The sequence below is a fragment of the Microtus oregoni genome, unplaced genomic scaffold (genome assembly GCF_018167655.1).
Source record: "Microtus oregoni isolate MIOR12 unplaced genomic scaffold, Mior012 000099F_ref0000060, whole genome shotgun sequence".
NCBI lineage: Eukaryota > Metazoa > Chordata > Mammalia > Rodentia > Cricetidae > Microtus > Microtus oregoni.
In genome coordinates, this window is record NW_024544712.1 from 404,995 (window position 1) to 429,522 (window position 24,528).

Here is a 24,528-nt window from a genome sequence, read left to right on the forward strand (position 1 = left end):
TGATTTCTTCCTCTGCCTGTTTATTATTTGCATAAAGGAGGGATACTGATTTTATTTTGAGTTAATCTTGTATCCATTCACTTTGTTGAAGGTGTTTATTAGCTGTAGGAGCTCCCTGGTAGAATTTTTGAGGTCGCTTATGTATAGTATCATATCATCTGCAAATAGCAATACTTTGACTTCTTCCTCTTCAATTTGTATCCCTTTAATCTCCTTTAGTTGTCTTATTTCTCTAGCTAGAACTTCAAGTACTATATCAAATAGATACGGAGAGACTAGACAGCCTTGTCTTGTTCCTGCTTTTAGTGGAATTGCTTTGAGTTTCTCTCCATTTAGTTTGATGTTGGCTGTTGGCTTGCTGTATATTGCCTTTATTATGTTTAGGTATGTTCTTTGTATCCCTGCTCTCTTCAAGACCTTTATCATGGAAGGGATTTTGTCAAAGGCTTTTTCAGCATCTAAGGAGATGATCTTGTGTTTTTTTTTTCTTTCAGCTTGTATGATGGATTATATTGACAGGACAGATTTTTGTATGTTGAACCACCCCTATATCTCTGGGATAAAGCTTGCTTGATCATGGCAGATAATTTTTTATGTGTTTTCTGCTTTGGTTTACCAGTATTTTATTGAGTATTTTTGCATCAATGTTCATAAGGGATATTAGTCTATAATTCTCTCTCTTTTTTTGTTGAGTCTTTGTGTGGTTTGGGTATCGGGGTAACTATGGGCTCAAAATGAATTTCACAATATTCCTTCTGTTTCTGTTTTGTGGAATAATTTGTCCAGTTTTGGTATTAGTTCTTCTTTGCAAGTCTGGTTAGAATTCTGTGGCAAAACCGTCTGATCCTGGGCTGTTTTTGGTTGGGAGATTTTAATGACTGTTTTTATTTCTTTAGGGGTTATAAGTCTATTTAAATTGTTTATTTGATCTTGATTTAACTTTGATAAGTACTAACTTTCAGGAAATCCCTCCAGGAATAGCCGCTGAACATGGCATACAATAATACAATACAATAATACAATACAATACAATAATACAATACAATAATAGTAGGCATGGCCCTTCCTATCAAGGCTGGATGAGGCAACCCAGGAGGAAAAGGATCCCAAAGCAGGCAAAAGAGTTAGAGACACCCCAGAGTTCTACAAAAACACTAACCTATCAGCCATAACATATATGATATCTCTGGGAGGTCTGCTGTTTTCCTGAAGGGAAATGGAGGAGGAACGTATCTAGAGGAGAGTAATTTAGGGGACGCAGGGGATGATGGGAGAAGAGAATGGAGGGAAAACTGCAGTCAGGATGTGTTGAAAACAATAAGAAAAAAATAAAAGATAGATCTTGTGGTTTTTGAAGATTGGAGATGCTTTTTTCAAGTTGGTTCTGTGCCTGTATGATCTGTCTTGATGCTGTAAGACTGAAGGAGCTGTGTGTATATGGGCTGGGGAGTGGGATGGCTCAGTGTGTGAGGAAGGTGCTTGCCACTAAGCCTGATGATCTGCATTCAGTCTCATAGACTCACATGATTAGAAAGAGGAAACCAATTTCTGCCAATTGTCATCTGACCTCAACACATATGCGGAAGGATGTCTCCCCAAATAAATATATTAACTAAAGCAAATAAAATAAAAATTAAAAAGGGCGAAGAGGGGAGAATCATCAAGGAATTTGTCTAAGAAGAAATAGGCTTATGGAAATACTTGAAGCATTAGAAAGTTTCTAAGGCATTTTAGGCAGAGAAACTGAGTGGTTAGGGATGCAGGAAGAATCTTGGAAATAGGTTGCCATGCTTATTTCCAAGGAACTGTGAGAAAGATTTGTGAGATTTTTTTTTAATTCTAATGTTTTCTATTCTTCTTCTCTAGAATGTGTAGTGAAAACGTTCTGTGATTGGAACTTTGAGTCTTTTGTTCTAATCCTGGTTCTGCCACAAATTAGGTAATCATGTCAAGGCATTTATCTTCTCTAGATCTTCATTGTATAAGAAGTCAAGTGGATTAAGATTGAAACTACATTGAAAATATAAGTGTTTGGATCACAGGAATTGTTATAGCAATCTGAGTTGAAGCAAGATTAAGTATGGTAGAGTTTTTGTTGTTTTGTAGTGGTGAGAGATGGCTTCTCTGCATAGCCCTGACTGTCCTGGAACTCGCTCTATAGACCAGGCTGGCCTCAAATTCAGAGATCCACCTGTCTCTGCCTCCTGAGTACTGGGATTAAAAGTGTTCACCACCACCCAGCTGAGTGTTGCTTTGTTTTGGTTTGGTTTTTTGTTTTTTTTGAGTCAAGGTTTTTTTGTGTAATAGTCCTAGCTGTCCTGGAACTTGCTCTATAGACCAGGCTGGCCTCAAATTCAGAGATCCACCTGTCTCTGCCTCCTGAGTACTGGGATTAAAAGTGTGCACCACCACCCAGCTGAGTGTTGCTTTGTTTTGTTTTGGTTTTTTGTTTTTTTGAGTCAAGGTTTCTTTGTGTAATAGTCCTAGCTGTCCTGGAACTCACTCTGTAGACCAGTCTGGCTTCAAACTCACAGAGATCCGCCTGCTTCTGCCTCCTGAGTGCTGGGATTAAAGGTGTGTGCTACCACAACCCAGCTGGTTTTAATCTCTAAGTAATTGTGATTTATATTCATAGTGTTAGAAGATTCATCACATTAAAGATCTTTAGTACTGATTCCTGCGCCTCCGCTCCGTCCCCCGCGGGTCTGCTCCGTGTGCCATGGACGGCATCGTCCCAGACATAGCAGTTGGTACAAAGCGGGGATCCGACGAGCTCTTCTCCACGTGTGTCAGCAACGGCCCCTTCATCATGAACAGCTCGACTTCAGCAGCCAATGGAAATGATAGCAAGAAGTTCAAAGGCGACAACAGGAGCACGGGGGTTCCATCCAGAGTCATCCATGTCCGCAAGCTACCTAGTGATGTCACTGAGGGCGAGGTCATCTCCCTGGGGCTGCCCTTTGGGAAGGTTACCAACCTCCTTATGCTGAAGGGGAAGAATCAGGCCTTCATTGAAATGAACACGGAGGAGGCTGCCAATACCATGGTCAACTATTACACCTCAGTGGCACCCGTGCTGCGGGGACAGCCCATCTACATCCAGTTCTCTAACCACAAGGAGCTCAAAACTGACAGCTCGCCCAACCAGGCGCGTGCCCAGGCAGCCCTGCAGGCCGTGAACTCTGTGCAGTCTGGAAATCTGGCCTTGGCAGCCTCTGCTGCTGCCGTGGATGCTGGAATGGCAATGGCAGGCCAGAGCCCAGTGCTCAGGATCATTGTGGAAAACCTCTTCTACCCAGTGACCCTGGACGTGCTGCACCAGATCTTCTCTAAGTTTGGTACAGTCCTGAAGATCATCACATTCACCAAGAACAACCAGTTCCAGGCGCTGCTGCAATATGCTGACCCTGTGAGCGCCCAGCACGCTAAGCTGTCGCTGGATGGCCAGAACATCTACAACGCCTGCTGCACGCTGCGCATTGACTTCTCCAAGCTCACCAGTCTCAATGTCAAGTACAATAATGACAAGAGCAGAGATTATACTCGGCCCGACTTGCCTTCTGGGGACAGCCAGCCTTCTCTGGACCAGACCATGGCGGCAGCCTTTGGTGCGCCCGGCATAATGTCAGCCTCTCCGTATGCAGGAGCCGGGTTCCCTCCCACCTTTGCCATCCCTCAGGTCGCAGGTCTCTCTGTTCCTAATGTCCACGGAGCGCTAGCCCCCCTAGCCATACCTTCTGCTGCTGCCGCTGCTGCCGCTGGCCGCATCGCCATCCCAGGCCTGGCAGGCGCAGGGAATTCTGTCCTTTTGGTCAGCAACCTGAACCCTGAGAGAGTCACACCCCAAAGCCTCTTTATTCTCTTCGGCGTCTATGGTGATGTGCAGCGGGTGAAGATTCTGTTCAACAAGAAGGAGAATGCACTTGTACAGATGGCCGATGGCAGCCAGGCCCAGCTGGCCATGAGCCACCTGAATGGGCACAAGCTGCATGGGAAGTCAGTGCGCATCACACTGTCAAAGCATCAGAGTGTGCAGCTGCCTCGTGAGGGACAGGAGGACCAGGGCCTGACCAAGGACTATGGTAGCTCACCTCTGCATCGCTTCAAGAAGCCGGACTCCAAGAACTTCCAGAACATCTTCCCACCTTCAGCCACTCTGCACCTTTCTAATATCCCGCCCTCTGTGTCAGAGGATGACCTCAAGAGCCTCTTCTCCAGCAACGGTGGTGTGGTCAAAGGCTTCAAGTTCTTCCAGAAGGACCGCAAGATGGCACTGATCCAGATGGGCTCCGTGGAGGAGGCAGTGCAGGCGCTGATTGAGCTGCACAACCATGATCTGGGCGAGAACCACCATCTGCGTGTGTCCTTCTCAAAATCTACCATCTAGATGCACGTGGGCCTGCGACAGCTTCCACCATTCCAGAAAAAGCCACTTTAAAAGCAGCTGAAGTGACCTTACAGACCAGAGATTTTATTTTTTTAAAGAGATCAGTTTACCTGTTTTTAAAAAAATTAAATCTAGTCTACTTTGCTGTGGCGGGAAATGGCTTAGGCCACAGAGGCCCAGTCAGGCCCGGCACCATGCCTTGAGGAGCTCAGGCGTGAGGCCACAGCGGTGCCCCCGAACACAGCCGCTTTCTCGTGCCTTACAAAACCAGCCCACTTGCGGCCACACACTCACCCTCTCAAGCCACCAAGTCTGTCGCTAGACCTGCCGGTGAGCCGAGGCCTGCACTACAGGCCCCTATGCCGTGCAGGAACCGTGGCCACCGCCCCCACCCCTTATAATCAAGTGACATGATTCTCCCATGTCCCTGGCCTGCCCAGGAGGCCAGGCCATCCTCAGCTGCCTAGCCTCATGTGACCTTTGTATTCTGTTCTCTGTGGTCACAGACACCTGTGCCTAGCAATATTTCCACTTGACCAAATACCCAGATCTTTTTCCATTTATAAGAGATAGAGTTTTAAGTAACTTTTTATAGCGATGATACAGTGGTATGTGTGTACTCTTTAAGCTTCTGTGTCCCTGTGCTCATCCCCTCCTTCCTGGTGACCAACTTCCGGGTAGGGCCCAGGCCAGTGCTGCCCCTGCCTGGGGAAAACAGCCCTGAGACCATTGGGCTCCTACCTTCAAATTTTGGACCAAAGTTGTTTTTTTGCCTGCCTCTGACTAGGCCCAGGTGAGGGGCTGACCTCCAGGCCTTAATGCCCCTCGCGATATGCCCATGTCGTGCCTAGCCTGTCTCTAGGGGAGGGGTTCCCTGGACCTTGGTTCTGTGAAGGAGTGGCAAGAGTGTACATATTTATGATTTTTATACCTGTGTGGGGCTGAGGCAGTGCAGCAGTTTTTTATGGTGACAGATATATATTTTGGTAACAACTACAGGCTCAGTATTGTCCCAGGGCCAGCCCTGGCTACATTCCACCCTGTCCCAGATGGTATGTTGGGAAGTTTCCATTAAAGCAGTTTTCTAACCTGAAAAAAAAAAAAAAAGATCTTTAGTACTACTACTATATCTGATGGTGCAGAAAAATTCCAAATTTGATGTTTACTTGGACAACTAGTGAATTTTTTTAAAGGTCTATCATTCACAAAGCTGTGGGTTCAATCATACTACCATGTACACACAGACAGTCATTAGTCATTCACTTGGTGTGGCAAATAGTCCCAGCTACTCAGGATACAGAGATGGGAGGATCACTTGACCTGAGAAATTTGAGATCAGTCTCGGTGATATAGTAATAGCCTATGTGTATCGTTCCTCCTTGCCCTCCCCCACAATTAGTAATCATTGGCTTTCTGGGGTTGAAATCACTTGTACCATGGCATAATCAGCTTCAGCCGGGCTTAAAGTTATGTGTCACAGAAAGAATATGGATGTCAGTAACAGTCTGACCTAGGTTTTTTAGGTCTGTGGCTCTGAGCATGACACCTTTCTTTTGTACATTTGAATTTCTTTATCTATAAGATTGAACTTAGAGTGCCTGCATAATCAGGTTATTGGTGTAGGAGTTCCTTCTGTTTGTGTGTTGCTTTTATTGGTTAATGAATAAAGAAACAGCCTTGGCATAGGTGATAGGACGGAACTTAGACAGGTAGAGAAAACAGAACTAAATGCTGGGAGGAAGAAGGGCAGAGTCAGAGAAGCTATGGATCCTCTGCCTGAGACAGACACCAGTTAGAATCTTTTCCGGTAAGCCACTGCCATGTGGTGATATATAAATTAATAGAAATGGGTTAAATTAAGATGCAAGAATTAGCCAATATAAAACTAGAGATAATGGGTCAAGCAGTTTTTTTAATTAATACAGTTTCTGTGTGGTTATTTTGGGTGTAAGCTAGCTGGGCGACTAGGACAAACAAGCGGGCGTCTCCCTACAGCAACTGGTACCCAACGTGGACCCTACAACAGGTTATGATGACATAAGAGGCTAGATCATATTTTGTGGTTGCCTAGTGTGAGGTTGATGGATAAACTAGCAACTTGTATGCTAGGTGTGCTGGAAGAAAATATCATCAGAAGACAGCATAAAACCATTCCTTACTCTGGCACATCTGGAGTTAACTGTATCTGTAGGTATAAATATGTTATAACACTTTGGTTCCTTTGCCTAGAGATTAAATTAATACTTTGCTGTGCTTTCTGCTTATTTGTGCCTTTGTCCTTATGTGACCTCATGTGTGACATGAATATCAACAGTGATTAAACTCTTTCTACATCCTACCAATTTTAATGTATTGAAACTCTTGTTACACTCCACAAAATTATTATTACTTTAGAACATCAAGACATATCAGTTGAGCTAGGTATGATGGTACATACCTTTAATGTGAGCAAGCACTCAGAAGGCAGAGGCAGGCAGAGCTCTATGAGGCTGATGCTCATTTGGCCTACATAGTAAGTTCCAGACCAGCCAGAACTATATAGTAAGACCCTGTCTCAAAAAAACCAAAGCAGCAACGACTACAATGGCAAACAATAGGTCTTCTGAGTTCAAAGACATTATCAAGATCTATAGACTGTAGAACCAAACAAGTCTGGGCTTTTCTCTTTCTAGCTATATGACTTTGGAGATAAATGGCCTCATAGGATTTTTTTTACATATAAGTGAATTAATGCATATAAAGGTATACTGCTTTGCACATAGCACATAGTTAGGACCTGTTAGTATTGTCATTAGTATGTAGTGCTATGCACCAGCATGGAGCCAATAACAGTGGAGCCCAAAATGCAGCGATAAAGTCTCTGTAGTCAAAGAACTTAGTCTGGTGGAGCCAGTGTACAGGTAACTTTGGTATGCTTCATTTACACCAAATAGAGCGTGTGCAAGAAGGGTACGTATTAGGCTGTCTCTGTTTCTATTAAAAATAGTGCTGTTTGGGGAGTGTGCTTGGTACCAGAAGTGATATGTATTCTGGAGTTAGGTCAGTTTCCGTTGTTTCTTACTCAAATAGCTTTGAGGCCAGCCATCCTTTTACAGCTTAGTTTCTCTGTTTTTAAAATAGGGTAAAGTTTTCACCCTTGACTAATGGAAATAATCTCTGTGGGTTTCTTCTGGGGAACCCTGTGAGAAACCTCCCTTGTGGAAGCACTTGCCTTTCTTAAGATGCTCCTAAGGGGAGAAGAAACAAGAACTGTGAAAGGGGGGTGTTATGCTGGACCTGGGGGTTTCTAGCACCCACTTTGGGCAGTTTACAACTGCTTGCAACTCTAGTTCCAGGGGATCCAGTGACCTCTTCTGACTTCCACGGGCATCTCCATGCACTGATGCACAGGAACACATTCAGCATACACACAACATGTAAACAAATAAGTAAATGTTTGAAAAAGTTGATAGGTGAGGGTGTGGAGATCTGGCTCAGCAGTTGAGAGCAGTGGCTGCTCTTCCCGAGGATCCGGCTTCAATTCCCAGCACCCCTACAGCAGCTCACAACTGTCTGTAGCTCTAGTTCCAGGGGATTTGACACCCTCACACAGACTTGCATGCAGGCAGAACATGTCCATAAAAAAACTGATAGATGAACTAAGATTTCTATTTCCACTTCTAAATACTTTCATTCATATATACCTTACCATGATTGTTGTGATGAGATTATACAGGTAGAATATACACAGTACATAGCTACTGAATAATTTCTTTGTTTTTTTTATGAAGATCTCTGTTATGGCTTCAAGCAGAAACCAGAGATTTAGTATTATATTAAATAATTAATATAGTGTACATCAAGGAATAGTGTGTTGATTTCACAACTTAAGGGTTGGACAGTTAGTAGACATGTGTACAAGCACAATCATATTCTAAGCTGATATACAATTTGCTTGTTTTGTTGTTTTTAGCCAAAGATAATCTAAAATTTTATCATCATAAATTAGGCACCATCCTTCCTGATTTCTAATCTTGTTAGATGCATATAGATCAGTTTCTGGGTCATGACATGTTCTCTTTTTCTTCTCTCCTAGGTCTTTCAGAGCCTGGAAGACCACCATTTGGAAGTGGTGGCTTTTTTCAGAGAAAATGGCTTTCATGGTCTTCTTGCTCATGACTCCGAATATGCGCTCTATAATATTCCATCTTACTACAGTTCCCATGCACTGAAGCTCAGCTGAAATGGGAAGAACCTCACAACCAACCAGTTCCTGATGCAGGAAGTGGCCAAGCAGCTCGGTTTGAAGCGAATAAATTTCCCCATATTTGCTGCACTGCTTGGTAGGTTGTCTAAGCCAGAGAATCCAGAGTTTGGTAAAGTTTCTTCTTGCATAGATAGGATGAGCAGACTAGAGTGGTTTAGCCTGGCAGTATTGGGTTTGCTTTTTTAGAGACTTCATGCTGATTTGGGATGTAGCTTAGTTGTTCGTGTACTTGTTTAGCATGCATGTGTTCCTGTGTTCAATCCTAGAACCACACACCTGGGTGTAGTGTAACATGCCTATAATTCTAGCACTCAGGAGGTAGAAACACAAGGATCAGAAATTTAAGACCATCCTTGGCCACATAATCAAGGCCAACCTGTGCTATATGAGAAAGACCCTGTCTCAAAAAACAAAACCTGAAGTTCTCAGACCATATAATACTGTAAAAAAAAAGTAGAAATACTTTTTTTAAAAGAAATACTGAAAAGCAGTAGACAGGGGTTCTTAGCAGATGATCTGAAAAACTTAGTATGTTATGAACCTATTAACTTGTGATAAGAATGTGAACATATAAATGTCAGTTACAAATATGAGAACATTTTTTTTTGGCTTTTTTGAGACAGGGTTTCTGTATGTAGCCCTAGCTATCCTGGAACTCACTTTGTAGAGCAGGCTGGCCGCGAATTATATTGCAGAACTTACATGCAAAGTCCAATGTTTCACTAGTCCAAGTTATCTTTTCTTCTCTACTCTGATTATTAGCATTTCTTTTTAAAAATCTAGATTTAGACCAGGAAGCTGTGTGGACTAGTTCTGCTCTCGGTCTTTTTTGTTAGGAGTACTTTTGAACAGTATTCAGCATAATTCATTTGCAGTGAAAAGTCCATATCCAGGGCTAGTACCCTGCCATTATCATTCGCGGAACTTTCTCCCATCCCTATCAATTCCTCTATCCACACACCCACTGGGTTTCTTTTTTGTTGTTTCATTTTTCATCGGGATCTCACTGTGTAGCTTCAATCATAAGATCCTCCTGCCTTAACCCTCCTAATGCTGGGATTGTAGGCATGTGTTGTTACATCCAACTTTCAGGTTTTCTTTTAAAGATGCAAATTTTTTGTTGTTTTTTGAGAAGGGTTTCTCTGTAGTTTTGGAGCCTGTCCTGGAACTTTCTCTGTAGACCATGCTGGCCTCAAACTCACAGAGATCTGCCTGCTTCTGCCTTCCGAGTGCTGGGATTAAAGTTGTGCACCACCACTGCCCAGCAAAGATGCATTTCAAAGTAAATTGCAGAATTGATATTTGGAATTGGTTTTCCAAGTATTGACAGTATGAACATTAATAGACTGGTATAGTTGTGACCTGTAAGCACAAAGAACATCACTTTGAATAATGTGATTGAATTAGCCTACGTTTTCAAATTAGATTTTGTGCAATTATCACTGAAGTCCCGCTTCCCTGGATTCATTTTCCTCATCTCAGAAATGAAAGTAGTTATAATCCCACAGTGTTACTCATGAGGCTGAGTAAAATGAATATGGAAAGTGCTTTGAACTTGTCGAGTAATCAATAATTTCTATTATAAAGGCAGCACAGCTAGGTAACAGTTTCCCATTACCTGTGATAATGGGTAGTGCCATGCAGTTGAGAGTCTGACAGTCCTATTTTTTTGTTCTAGTATAAGCCTACCTAGGGCCAAGTCACTAAGCTTGTTCGAATCTCAGTTTCCTTGTCTATAAAATGGAGATAAAACTTTAAGATTTGATCATTATAAAGGAGATACTCATGGTACAGAGTAGATAATTAGTACATAGATAACTACTTAATTACTTAATTTAATTAATTATTACATTAAGAATATAGGCTTACTGGGTGTTATGGTGCATGCCTCTAATCCCAGCACTTGGGAAGCAGAGGCAGGTGGACCTTTGAGTTGGAAACCAGTTTGGTGTATATATCAAATCTCAGACCACCCATAGATATATAGTGAGACCTGTCTCCAAAATAATAATAATGATAATAATAACATAGACCTAATTTGGCATGGTAGAGCACATCTTTAATCCCAGAACATAAGAGTCAGAGAGAGTCAGATCTCTGTGAGTTTGAGGCCAGCCTCGTCTAGAGAGTGAGTTCCGGGATAGCCAGGGCTACACAGAAAAACCCTGTCTCAAAAATAAAATAAAGAGAATATGGGTCTATGTGTAATTCAGTTATTTCCTCTCCCAGAGGATCCTCTTTATGACCTAAAAGATTTAAGCAAACTATACAGTGAATAAATGAAATGTCTATTTTATAGGTAACCACATTCTACCCGATGAAGACTTGGCTGCTTTTCACTGGAGCCTTTTGGGACCAGAACATCCTCTTGCATCACTTAAGGTAATATGCCCTATTTTGCCCCTGTACAATTAGGATGCATCAACTTTTGATTGAACTTTGATGGTGTAGAACAATTATCTTTCATTAGATTTTTTAAAGTCTTTGCTTTTAAAGTCTTTTTGTTTGTTTTTGAGGTTGTATTTTAATTACACTTCTTCCTTCCCTTTCCTCCCTCTAAACCCTTCCACATATCCCTATCCACTCATCCATCAAGTTTATGGCCCTTTTCTTTTCATCAGTTGTTTTTGCATGTACACATATATTTGTATATACATATATATTTCTAAATATAATCTGGTGAGTCCATATAATGCTACCTGAATGTCTGTTTTCAGGGCCGACAGTTTGGCACTAGATAACCAATTGGTGTGCTCTTTCCTTGGGAGGATCACCTCTTCCAGTCCTAGCTTTACTCACTTGCCTCTAGTTCTCTGTGTAGGGTTGAGGACTCGGTGGGCTTTTCCCCATGCAGTTTGGCATGTTCCTTGGTGTCCTCTTTCATTAGGTTTAAATTATAATACTTAGCTTGCAGTGGAGACACTGATTAGGAAGGTGGTTATATTTGGCATGTGCTGATTACTATGATATTCCAAAATGTGGGAAACTTGACAGCATAATTTGTGGTAGTGTGAGCTCTGTTCACACTCTCCCCTTAGAATAAAGTAAAACTATATTTTACATGCAGATAAAAATTAGTTCTGATAATATCTATAACATAAGAATTCATACAAACTGGCAAAGAAAAATGCCTCAATAGTGACAAAAATGAGTAAAAGACTGAGTCAGAAAAATTGACCAAAGCAGAAATACAGTGGCTAATCATTTGACTAGATGCTCAACCTCACTAGTGACCAGACATGTACATCAGATGAGTGATGTGACCATTTTTTTAATAGTTTAGCAAAAATTAAAAATGGAATTTACTGCTACGAAATCTATAGAAGAATCAATGCCCTTTGGCACTTGTGGCAGTGTAGTAGGAGGCCACTTATTCATTTCCTGGCTGCCCAGACTCCCGAAATAATCACACAGAAATTATATTAATTGCAATACTGTTTGGCCAATAGCTTAAGCATTTTTCTGCCTAACTCATACCTTAAATTAATCCATTTCTATTAATCTGTGTATTGCCACATGGCTGTGGCTTACCTGGTAAAGTCCTGTCCCCAGCATCTGCCTCTGGTGGGGTTACATGGCTTTTCTTCACTCTATCTTCTTTCTCCCAGCATTCAGTTTAGTTTTCCTTTCTAGTTCTATTCTGCTCTATCACAGGCCAAAGCAGCTTCTTTATTCATTAACCAATAAATGCAACACATATACAGAAAGATGGGTTAATTTAAGATGTAAGAGCTAGCCAATAAGAAGCTAGACCTAATAGGACAATCAATGATTTAATTAATACAGTTTTGTGTAATTATTTTGGGTCTGAGTGGCCTGGGAAAAATGAGCAACTTCTGCCTATAGTTCTTTCTCCTGCATCTTTTTTCCTTGCTTCATTGGTTATTTCCCATTTGATGTATAAGCATGATCCTTTTCAAAATTTCTGTGTATTTTTCCATTTAAATATATTTATTTCCTATGCATGGGTGCTTTGTCTGCATGTATGTCTGTTTACTACATGCGTGCATAGTGTCTGCAGCAGCCAGAAGTGGGTATTACATCTCTTAGGACTGAAGTTACAGATGTTTGTGTGCTGCTATATGAATGATGGGGATTGAACTTGGTTCTTCTGGAAGAACAGCCAATGCTCTTAACCTCTGAGCTATTTCTATAGCCCCAATCCTTTTTCAAAATTGGAGATAAGGCCTGATACCAACTAGCCTTGAACTAACTCAAAAGTCTCTGACTTCAGCCTCCTGGGTTCTAAGATTATAAGAATATGCTACTATGGATGGCTGTGTATGATTCAGGTTTGAAGATAAAACCCTTTGTGTGTGTGTGTGTGTGTGTGTGTGTGTGTGTGTGTGTGTGTGTATCACTGGGATAACAGGTGTGTGTTGGCAATATCTGACCTTTTATTCAAGTATTAGGGATCTGAGTACAGGTTTTTGCATTTGTACAGCGAGCACTTTGTCAATTAAGCATCTGTCCAGGCCTAAACCCACTGCTGACCTTACCCCTGGCCACTTAAGCTATTGCTCTATTTTTCTTCTTACAGTATACTCTTCCAAAGAATTTTCTGGGGGTAGGGGTGGGGATGGTTCCATTGATTCTTACCTGCTACACAAACATAAGGCATTTGATTCCCAGACATGAAAAACAAAAAGAAGGGATGGTGGCTCATGCTTATAATTCTAGCCCTGGGGAGATGGAAACAGGCAGATTCTTAGGGTTCTCTTGTCAGCCAGCCTAACTTAACTGGTGAGTCTGGGTCCTAATCAGAGATCTTGTCTCAGAATACTAAGTGGATGGCTACTGAAGAGTGATGTTGGCCTCTGACCTACACACACACACCACACACCACAGGGTTGGGGGTGGGGAGGCTGTACTTGAGCTGTTTACTATCCTCCTGCCTCTGTAATCTGATTTGCTGAAACTACCCTTAACAACATTACCAATAAATCCAATGGTCACCTCTCTGTTTTCATTTTACTTGCCAGTCTCCTAAACACTCAGCTGTCATTCCAACACGTTTGTTGATAGTTTTCATAATGGCCTCTTAAAAGTATGTGTTCAAGTTGGAGATGTAGCTCAATGATGGAGAGCTTGCTGAGCACATGTGAGGACCTGGGTTCAATCTCTAGTACTGCCAAAAATGTGTAAGGTTTTAGGAACTTTGAAGGTGAAACTAAGATGGCCGTTTGAGGGTAGTTAGATAATTTGCACTGTGTGCAAAAAATTACTATGCCACATGCTTTTAGTGCTTTAGAAGAGTGTAGAAGAAAATTTGTTCTTGGGTCTGAAGAGATAGTTCAGTTAGTAAACTGCTTGCTGCATAAGCATGAGGACCTGAGTTCTAGCCCCAGTACCCACATAAAAAGGCAAGATGCTTTGTGCTTGTAATCCCAGTGCCAGGAAGACAGAGAGAGGAGGATTCATGAGGCTTGTTGGCCAACTAGCCTACCCTAGTTGAGGAGCCCCATGTACCATGATTTACTCTGTCTTAACAACAAGATGAACCACTTCTGAGGAACAATAATCTAGGGTGACCCTTGGTTTCCCTGTGTATGTGCATCTGGACCCCCCCAAACACATGTTTTACACACACACACAGGTACACACATATGCATACATGCACACATATATACATATATGCACAGTATACAGATTTGTTTTTAAAAATTGTTGACAGTGCTCAGTGTAGATAGACTTTTCTTTGCCACCCACCCATTCCCAAATAACCGATACGGAGACTTAATATTAAATATAAATGCTCTGCTAATAGCTCAGGCTTATTACTAACAAGCTCTTAAACTTAATCCATTTCTATTCATTTACATTTCTGCTATGTGGCGTTACTTCTCTTTCATCTTGCACATCCTGTTTCTTCTCTGTGTCTCGCTGGCAACTCCTCTGACTCCACCCTTCTTCTTCCCAGCATTCTCTCTGCCCCCAAATCCTGCCTAGCCATTGGCCAATCAGCTTTTTATTAACAATGAGGGTAGTACATATTTATAGTGTACAAAGATTGTTCCACAGCAGCTTGGAATTGAACCCAGAGCCTTAGACATGATAGGAAATCACTCTACCTCCATACTATATCCCCAGCTCTAAGATTTGTTCTTTAGCATTATGAATCTGTCTTATTTAGTCTGAGCAAAAAACCTGATAGGGTAGGGGACTAGACTATTTGGGATAAATAAGGAGACTATTAAGAGGAGGAGGATGAGAGTGTAATGAAGAGGTGAATATGATCAAAATTTATAATATTCATACATGAAAATATCATAATGAAACCTACTCTTGTATAGTAATATATACTAATTTTAAAAGAGGATTCAGAGCATGTCACTTTCCTATTTAAAATCCTATAATGACTGTTTATGTCACGCAATCCTTCTCATAGCTTGCCATCCCCAGAGTTTCCTAGCCCCTTAGAAGGTTCATACTTAACATTCTCTCTACTTAGATTGCCTTTTTTTCTTACACAGCTATTTTCTCACTCATAAAAGTTTTGTTAAATGTCATTTTCTCAATGAGGCTTTTCCCAATCCTATTATTTAAAATTATATAGGTGTGCATGTACACATACATACATATGCACATCAGCTTATCCCAACCACATTTAATATTCCTGCTGCCATGAAGGCAGAGTTCTTGTCTTTTGTATTCACTGCTATGTCTCTGGTACCTTAGGACAGTATCTGACCATTGCTTGACAGTAACTGTTTGATACAGGGTCTCTGTACATAGTCCTGGCAGACCTAGAACTTAGTATGTAAGTTGACCAAGCTGGCTTCACATTCATAGAAGTTTGCTTAAGCATCCAAGTGCTAATGTTAAAGGTGTGTGCTATCACACCAGACATAGTAACTTTAAAAAAATTATTTTTTATTTCTACTTAATTTTGTGTGTATGGGTGTTTTACCTGCTTGTATGTCTATGCATGCCTGGTACCCATGGAGGCCAAAAGACAGTGGTGGATACCCTGGAGTTAGAGGCTTCTTTTAGCTGTCATATGCATGCCAGAAACTGAACCTGGGTCCTCTGGAAGATCAACCTGTGCTCTTAGCCTCTGAGCTATCTCTCTAGCTCCATCAATAGCTGGTTTTTGAGGAATGAATGATGCAGTTTATTGGTAAAACATTTTTCACTCCAAATGACCCCTTATGACTCTAGATGTCTATGAATCTTGCTTTTTAAATTCAATTTTAGTTATATATATATATGCATGTAGGGGGATATATGCACATGAATGTATTTTGCCCACAGAGGCTATAGGAATTAGAGTTACAAATGGTTGTGAGCCGCCTGGTATGTAGGTACTTGGAATTGAACTCAAGTCCTCTTGAAGAACAATATGTGCTATTCACTGCTGATCCCTCTCTTCCACCCCCAACAAAATGAATTTTATCAAAAGCCTTTTGAAAATGTATACCATTGACTCGATCATTATAGCGTAAAGAACTATAATTATTAGACTTAAAGAACTCTAAATGCGGTAACAAAACCTACAATTCTGCATAACATGAAATATTTTCCCTTTATATTTATTGATTTATTCATTCATTATTTGTGTATTTATTCTTCTCTCACATAATACATCCCAACTGGTGTTTCCCCTCTCTTCACTCCTCTCAATATCCCCGAAACTTCCCTCTCCCCAGGACCTACTGCTCCTCTCTTTCCCTTCAGAAAAGAACAGGCCTCCTAGGAAAGTCTTAAAGCCTTCCATCAAGGCTGGAAGAGTCAACCCAGTAGGAGGAAAATGGTACCAAGAACAGGGAAAAGAGTCAGAGACATCCTCAACTCCCTCTGTTAGGAGCCCCACAGAAACAACTAACAACCATAAAATATATGCAGAGCACCTAGCTCGGACCCATACAGGGTCCGTGATTGTTGTTTCAGTCTCTGATTCCCTATGAGCCCAAGCTGGTTGACTCTGTGGGCCATGTTCTTGTGGTGTCCTCTACCTCTCTGGCTCATATAGTTTTTCCTCCCATTTTGCCACAGGGCATCCTGAGCTCCACCTAATGTTTGGCTGTGGGTCTCTGCATCTGCTCCCATCAGTTGCTGGCTGAAGCCTCACTGATGACAGTTGGGCTAGGTACCAGTCTATGAGTATAGCAGAATAGCATTAGGAATCATTACATTGCCTTTTTTTGAATATCACAAACATGGGCAAAACAATAGATTATTCCATTTATTCACAGTTGTTTAATGATTTAGACCAACTATCAAGATTTTGCCATGCGTTCTGGATTTTCTTGTTATTGCCAATATGACAAGTTATTTCATTTGCACATTCTTTGTGTATGTCTCTAAAATGTTTGCACGTTACCCTACATATGCATATGGACTTTATCACTTCTAGAAATTCCCAAGTTCACAGCTGTGGGTGCTGGGAACCAAACTCTTATATTTTTGGCTGTGAGCCTAGCCTTTAACAGTGTCTTTGACTTTGGTGTCCCTTACTGATCATGTCTTTTCTAGGTCCGAGCTCATCAGTTGGTTCTTCCACCCTGTGATGTCGTGATCAAGGCTGTTTCTGAGTATGTTAGCGCCATCAAAGACCCCTCAAATCTGGATGTGGTTGGGAAGGATGTTTTCAAACAGTCTCAGGTGAGTCGGCCTTTCCCTCCCCGAGAATCAGCAGCTCTCTGTATTTTTCATTTAAAGACTTGATTTTGTGTACACACGTTTGCAGCTGTCTACATGCCATGCCACGGGTGTGGCGGGCAGAGGACAGTTTGTGGGAATCAGTCCTCTCCTTCCATCATGTGGGCTGTAAGAATCCAACTCATATTGTCAGGCTTGGTGGCAAGTGGCTTTACTTGCTGAACCATCTCGCTGGCCTTCACCAGCTTTCTTACTCTCGCTTGCTACACTACCAAGTTCTCTGTTTTTTTCAGAGGTCCCCAGCTTTCCCCCTGCTTACTGGCTAAAATTCTAAAATTTCCTTTAAAAAATGTTCTGAGATCTGGATAGAAACGTTCCTTTGTTTTTTTCCTACTGATAATTAATATACTACAAACATATTCCGAAAAATTAAAAAATAAACAAACTGCCTAAAATCTTATTCCCCAGAACCTACTTATGACAGCTAATGCTCTTATGTGTCTTCTTTCGGTGTCATATGCTAGGGGTCAAACCCAGGGCTTGGCACGTGCTAAAGCAGCAGTCTACAATTAAGCCACACCCTCAGCTAATTTTGATGCATACATGCTTTTAATTATGTTTCATTTATTTACTGCATGTGTAAGCTATGGTGCCCATGTGCTAGAGGACAGCTTGGTCTTCTTCTTCCACCATGTAGGTTCTGGGCATTGAACTCAGGCTACCAGACTTGGTGGCAAGTGCCTTTACCCACTGAGCCATATCATTATTCTTAATGTGTATTTTAACATAAAGGATGTCTTACTGGAGAATAAAGTAGATAATGAGAAAAAGAACTATTTAAAATGAGTCTCCATAAAATAAGAATCCTGGCTAGTCTCTGGCACTATAGGACGGCTTCTAGATAATGTTACATGGATGGACTCATAAGGTATATAATAGCTTGAAAATATCTTTTGTCATTCAGCATGATGTTTTTAAGATTTTTTCAAATTGGGCTAGAGAAATGGCTCAGTGGTTAAGAGCATGTACTGTTTGTGTAGAGGACCTGAGTTCACTTCTCGGCATCCATGTTGGGGAGCTCACAACTGCTTATAAGTAACTCGGGGAATCCAACACTCTCTTCTGGCCCCTAGGGCTATTTCCATGTATGTGGCATACACACACTGTTTTTCCCCACATAACACACATGAAAAGAAAAATTTTAAAGAAAAACAAGAATTTTTAAGTTGTTTGATATTGTATGTGTGTCAGTAATTCATTTTTATGGGTATATGAACAGGTCATTCATCCACACATTCCTTAAAGAATATTTAGGATATAAACTTGAGTGGTTACAAATAGAGCTGCTATGAACACTTGCATACAAGCTTTTGTATGAATGTAGTGTTTCATTTTCATAGTGTAAATATCTAGAATTGAGATTTCTAGAACATATGTTAAGTGTATGTTAAAATTTATGACAATGCCAAACCATTTTTCACAGTAGTTATCTCTTTCCTTGCTAGTGCTTGGTCAATATTGTAACTTAAATTTTCTGCATTTTCATATGTATGTATGCATGCATGTGTGGGGAGTAGGCATGCTATAATGCTTATGTAGTGGTCAGAAGACAACCTGCAAGAGTCTGTTCTCTCCTTTACCATGTGGAATCCAACTCATGTCAGGCATGGTGGCAAGCATTGTCCTGCTAGTCCTGATTTATTTCTGATAGTATATTACCTTGTCCAGCTAGGCAATATGCTACAACTCAGCTATACCCACAGTGCTAAGCATAGTTTTAGTTTGTATTGAAAAGTGGCTCATAGAAACCTTTGGTTTTGTTTATGGACGAGGACTCACCGTGTAGTCTGGCTGTCCCCAAACTGGCCATGTAGACCATGCTGTCCTTAGACTTGCACTGATCTCCCCGTATCTGCCTCCTGAGTGATGAGGTTTCAAGCATGTGCCATCACATATAATGAATATTTTTTCTTGCACATTTGTCCTAGGATTTCTGTGTAGGTTCTAGGGATCAAACTGGGGTCCTCATGCTTACAAGGCAGTGACCTTACTGACTGAGCTATCTCTTCAGCTTCTCTTTTTAAAAAAGTCAAATAATTGCATATTTTACATTTATAGCTCTAATTAATTTGTGTAAAATATTTGTCTTTTGTTTTTCATGTGATTATCCAGGTATCTGAATATAGTTTGTTGAAAGGCTATTTTTTTCTCCCTTGAATTGCCTTTATGCTTTTATTAAAAAAAAGTCAATTGACTACATATGCATGAGTGTATTTCTGTACTTTTGTGGGAGGGTTAAAGTGTGTGTATATTATTTTACCAGAAGTGCACCATCTTAACTACTATAGCTCAATAATTCTAAGCAATGATTCTTCTAATTTCGATCTTATTTTGTCTTTGTAAACTCCTCTGCCTTTCCATATAAATTATAAAAGAATATTGTTTGTATCTACAAAAAAAAAGAAATCTTTCTTGGATTTCAGTTGGAATACCATTAAATGTATGAAAGAAATTAGTTTATTTTTCAAGTACTACTGATTAAACCTAGGATGATATGCTGTGCCAGCTGCCTGTCATGAGGTTATATTCCCAGCCATTTCTTTTAAGCTTTTCTTTTTAGATAAGGTCTCACTATATTGCCTTGAATTAATTTTGAGCCTTAGCTAGGTCTTGAACTTGTGATCTTCCTGTCTCTGTCTTCTAAGTAGCTAGGATTACAGGTCTGTACAGCTGTGCTCAGTTGTCAATATTTGAATCTAGTAGCATGATAAATCTATTTTATTTATGTCTTCCTTGACATTTTTTTAGATTTTTATTGAGCTCTACATCTTTCTCTGCTCCCCTCCCTGCCTCTCCCCTCCCCTTCAACCCTCTCCCAAGGTCCCCATGCTCCCAATTTACTCAGGAGATCTTATCTTTTTATACTTTCTACTTCCCATGTAGATTAGATCCATGTATATCTCTCTTAGGGTCCTCATTATTGTCTAGGTTCTCTGGGATTGTGATTTGTAGGCTGGTTTTCTTTGCTTTATATATAACAGCCACTTATGAGTGAGTAATATGATATTTGTCTTTCTGGGTCTGGGTTACCTCACTCAAAATAATATTTTCTAGCTCAATCCATTTGCCTGCAAAATTTAAGATGTCATTTTTTTTTCTGCTGTGTAGTACTCCATTTTATAAATGTACCACCTTTTCCTTATTCATTTTTCAGTCGAGGGGCATTTAGGTTGTTTCCAAGTTCTGGCTATGACAAACAAAGCTGCTATGAACATAGTTGAGCACATATCCTTGTGGCACGATTGAGCATCCTTTGGATATATACCCAAAAGTGGTATTTCTGGTTCTTGAGGAAGGTTGTTTCCTAATTTTCTGAGAAATGGCCATACTGACATCCAAAGGGGTTGTACCAGCTTGCATTCCCACCAGCAATACAGAAGTGTTCCCTTTTCCCCACAACCTCAGCAGCATAAGTTGTCATCAATGTTTTTGATCTTGGTCATTTTTACAGGTGTAAGATGGAATCTCAGAGTTGTTTTGATTTGTATTTCTCTGATGACTAAGGATGTTGAACATTTCCTTAAGTGTCTTTCAGCCATTTTAGATTCCTCTGTTGAGAATTCTCTGTTTAGGTCTGTACTCCATTTTTTAAATTAGATTATTTGTTTTTTTGATGATCGATTTCTTGAATTCTTTGTATATTTTGGAGATCAGCGCTCTGTCTGATGTGGGGATAGTGAAGATCTTTTCCCATTCTGTAGGCTGTCGTTTTTGTCTTGTTGACCATGTCCTTTGCTTTACAGAAGCTTTTCAGTTTCAGGAGGTCCCATTTATTAATTGTTTCTCTCAATGTCTGTGCTGCTGGGGTTCTATTTAGGAAGTGGTCCCCTGTGCCAATGAGTTCAAGTGTACTTCCCACTTTCTCTTCTATTAGGTTCAGTGTTGCTGGCTTTATGTTGAGGTCTTTGATCCATTTGGACTTGAATTTTGTGTATGGTGATAGATATGGGTCTATTATCATTCTTCTACATGTTGATATCCAGTTGTGCCAGCAACACTTGTTAAATATGCTTTCTTTTTTCATTTAATTTTTTTTTTGCTTCTTTGTCAAAAATCAGGTGTTCAAAGATGTATGGATTAATATCCGGGTCTTCTATTCAGTTCCATTGGTCCTACTGTCTGTTCTTATGCCAGTACCAGGCTGTTTTTAGTACTGTAGCTCTTTAATAGAGTTTGAAGTCAGGGATTGTGATGCCTCCAGAAGTTCTTTTATTATACAGGATTGTTTGGCTATCCTGGGTTCTTTTCTTTTCCATATGAAGTTGAGTACCATTCTTTCAGGGTCTGTGAAGAATTTTGCTGGGAGTTTGATGGGCATTGCATTGAATCTGTAGATTGCTTTTGGTAAGATTGCCTGTTGGGGACCCTTCCCCAACCATCTCGGTTATAGATGACGCTGGGTAGTGCCACAGAAATCAGGACACAGGGGATGCAGAGTCGGAGATACAACTGCATACTTTATAGCAAAGCCAGTGCTCCTTTGTAATCTCGAATCATGATTCAAACTAGGTTCCCATAGTACTTGAAAATAGTTGCATAAACTAATTACTTCGTTGCAAATAATTTCAAGAGCTTTGTGCCCTAGTTAATCTAAACAAAAAGCCTGGTGTTATGGGAATAACTTTGCTGTTATAGAATATGTAAAAACACTTCAACAGAAGACAAACCACAACCTAATCAGAGCCTTTGAACTGCAGTGCACATCTGTGTTCTCAAGGACTGACCATTGGCAAGGCACTCTACTGATGGGAGAGGTTTGCCTCCTCCTGACTTGGTTTGCCAAGCCTATCAGTGAGAATGCTACCTCAAGTCTCCCCTGCACAGAGTTTCTGTGCCGTTCAAAGCTAGCCCTCCACAATTGTCGACTTTTTTTTTTTTTTTTGGTTTTTCGAGACAGGGTTTCTCTGTGGTTTTGGAGCCTGTCCTGGAACTAGCTCTTGTAGACCAGGCTGGTCTCGAACTCACAAAGATCCGCCTGCCTCTGCCTCCCAAGTGCTGGGATTAAAGGCGTGTGCCACCACCGCCCGGCGACTTTTTTTTTTTTTGAGACAGGGTTTCTCTGTGTCGCCCTGGGTATCTTGGAACTCACTCTGTAGATTAGGCTGGCCTAGAACTCACAGAGATCCACCCGCCTCTGCCTGCCAAGTGCTGGGATTAAAGGTGGTACCCACCACTGCCTGACTTTTCTTTGATTTTTTAAATCTGTTGAATATTTTATAGTTTTTAAACATATAAACCCTCTATTTTAAAAATTATTTTTATATTTATGCTTTTCCTTTGTTTCTTTTGGTGCTAGATATTGACCTCGGGGCCTTGTACATGTTAGACAAATATTCTTTTCTAAATCTTTTAAAAAACAATCTTTTTTATTTTAGATACCAATCCCAGTTCTTCCCTCCCCTCCTCCTCCCTCACACCTTCCCCCTACCTCACCCCCACCCACTCCTCAGAGAGGGTGAGGTCTCCCATGAAGAGTCAATAAAGTCTGGCACATCACATTGAGGCAGGACCAAGGCCCTCCCCCTGTATCTAGGCTGAACAAGGTATCCCTCCATAGGGACTGGGCTCCAAAAAGCCAGTTTATACACTAGTGATAAATACTCGTTCCACTGCCAGTGGCCCCACACACTGCCCAAGCCACACACTGTCACCCACTAGTTCGGTCTATGCTAGTTCTCCAACTGTCAGTCTGGAGTCAGTGAGCATCTACTAGCTCGGGTCAGCTGTTTCTGATGGGGACATCATGGTCTTGACCCCTTTGTTCATATTATCACCCCTCCCTCTCTATGACTGGGCTCCAGGGGCTCTCGGCCCAGGGCTTAGCTGTGCATCTCTGTGTCTGCTTCCTTCAATTACTGGATGAAGTTTCTATGGTAACAATTAAGGTAGTCATCAACCTGATTACAGGGGAAGGGCAGTTAAGGTACTCTTTCCACTGTTGCTTAGATTCTTAGCTGGAGTCATCCTAGTGGATATCTGGAAATTTTCTAGTGCCAGGTTTCTTGCTAATCCCCTGCTGGATCCCTCTATCAAGACATCTCTTTCCTTGCTCTCTCTGTCTGTCCTTCCCCCAACTCGACCTTTCCAATCCCTCATGTTCTTCCTCCCCCCCCTTCTCCCTCCCCTTCTCCCTCCCACTCCACTCCCACAGTCTTCTCTCCCCCATGCTCCCAATTTACTCAGGAGATTTTTAGACAAATATTCCACCACAGACAGAGCTATACTCTTAGGCTCTGTACGTGGTTTTGAGTATTCATAACTTAAATAGTGTATATTTCACTAATTATAAAAATACATTTTTGTTTATTTTTAGAATATGATTGATTTTTGTGTGTTGAGTCTTGACTTGGAAATTTCTGTGCTTACTTGTTAGTTCTATGAGTTTGTGGTGGTACACTTCCTGGGGTTTTTGGTGTAGGTGGTCATGTTTCGAAATAGAGATGGTTTTCTTTCTTTGTTTTCCAATTTGTGCGCCTCCCTCCCAAACCCGAGTTATTATAGTGTTTAGGATTTCTAAACCATACTCAATAGGAATGCCTAGACTAGAATACCATTGGTCTTTAGAGATATTATCGTCGTTATTAAATATGATGTGAGCTGTAGGTGTTCTGGCATATGTTTCAGAACATGCATGTGTTCTAGTTCTAGTCCTAGTTTTCTCAGATGAATCATTGCCATCATCATCATGAGTGCATAGTGTGTATTTTGTGTGTATGTGCATGCTTACATTTGTGACAGTGTACTGGGATGTTCGTGTACATGCCTGTGGAGGCCAGAGGTCAATGCTAAGTGTGTTCCCCATCACTCTGATTTATTTATGTTTTATTATATATGACTGTGAGTATGCACATGTGTGCACATGTAAGTGTCCTTAGAGGGCTGATGCATCGGATCCCCTGGAACTGGAGACATAGGAAGTTGTTGGTGCTATAGCCTGAACTTTGCTCCTCTGAGTATGTGCTATTTTTAAAAATATTTGTTTTAATTATGCATCTGTGTGCATATGTGTATATATACACACACAAGTGCAGGTGCCCTTGGAGACGACATTGGATCTCCTGGATATGGAAATTACAGGTAAGATGCCCCATGTGGGTGCTGGGACCTGAACTCATGTCCTCTGGAAGAGCAGTCCTTCCTGTTAACCCCTAGCCCCTTCTTCTAGCCTACAGCAGTACATTCTGTTAGCCACTGAGCCATTTCTCCAGCCCCTCCATCTTACTTTATGAGACAG

General features: G+C 41.1%; 2 protein-coding genes and 1 pseudogene across 3 annotated transcripts in view; all 3 read left to right on the plus strand.

Moving 5' to 3' along the window:
• Positions 1-24,528, plus strand: part of LOC121443063 (constitutive coactivator of PPAR-gamma-like protein 2) — a 138,028-nt gene that overhangs the window by 32,651 nt on the left and 80,849 nt on the right. The window contains 3 exon segments of the mRNA XM_041644750.1: positions 8,463-8,709; positions 10,933-11,015; positions 17,109-17,237. Of these exon segments, the coding sequence (XP_041500684.1) occupies positions 8,463-8,709; positions 10,933-11,015; positions 17,109-17,237 (459 nt within the window).
• LOC121443062 (polypyrimidine tract-binding protein 1-like) lies at positions 2,689-4,782 on the plus strand. Of its 2 annotated transcripts, XM_041644748.1 has the most exons (2): positions 2,689-3,608; positions 3,687-4,782. In XM_041644748.1, exons 1-2 carry the CDS (start codon positions 2,720-2,722, stop codon positions 4,385-4,387), a joined length of 1,590 nt encoding a protein of 529 aa, XP_041500682.1. In that variant the 5' UTR covers positions 2,689-2,719; the 3' UTR covers positions 4,388-4,782. The 2 variants fall into 2 exon arrangements, with proteins under 2 accessions (XP_041500682.1, XP_041500681.1); XM_041644747.1 differs by having other exon boundaries at positions 2,689-4,782.
• Positions 11,533-11,667, plus strand: LOC121443101 (annotated as a pseudogene).

Excerpts from the sequence above, each read along its gene's own strand:
- LOC121443062 (XM_041644747.1), top strand. The coding sequence starts at position 2,720 with ATGGACGGCATCGTCCCAGACATAGCAGTTGGTACAAAGCGGGGATCC.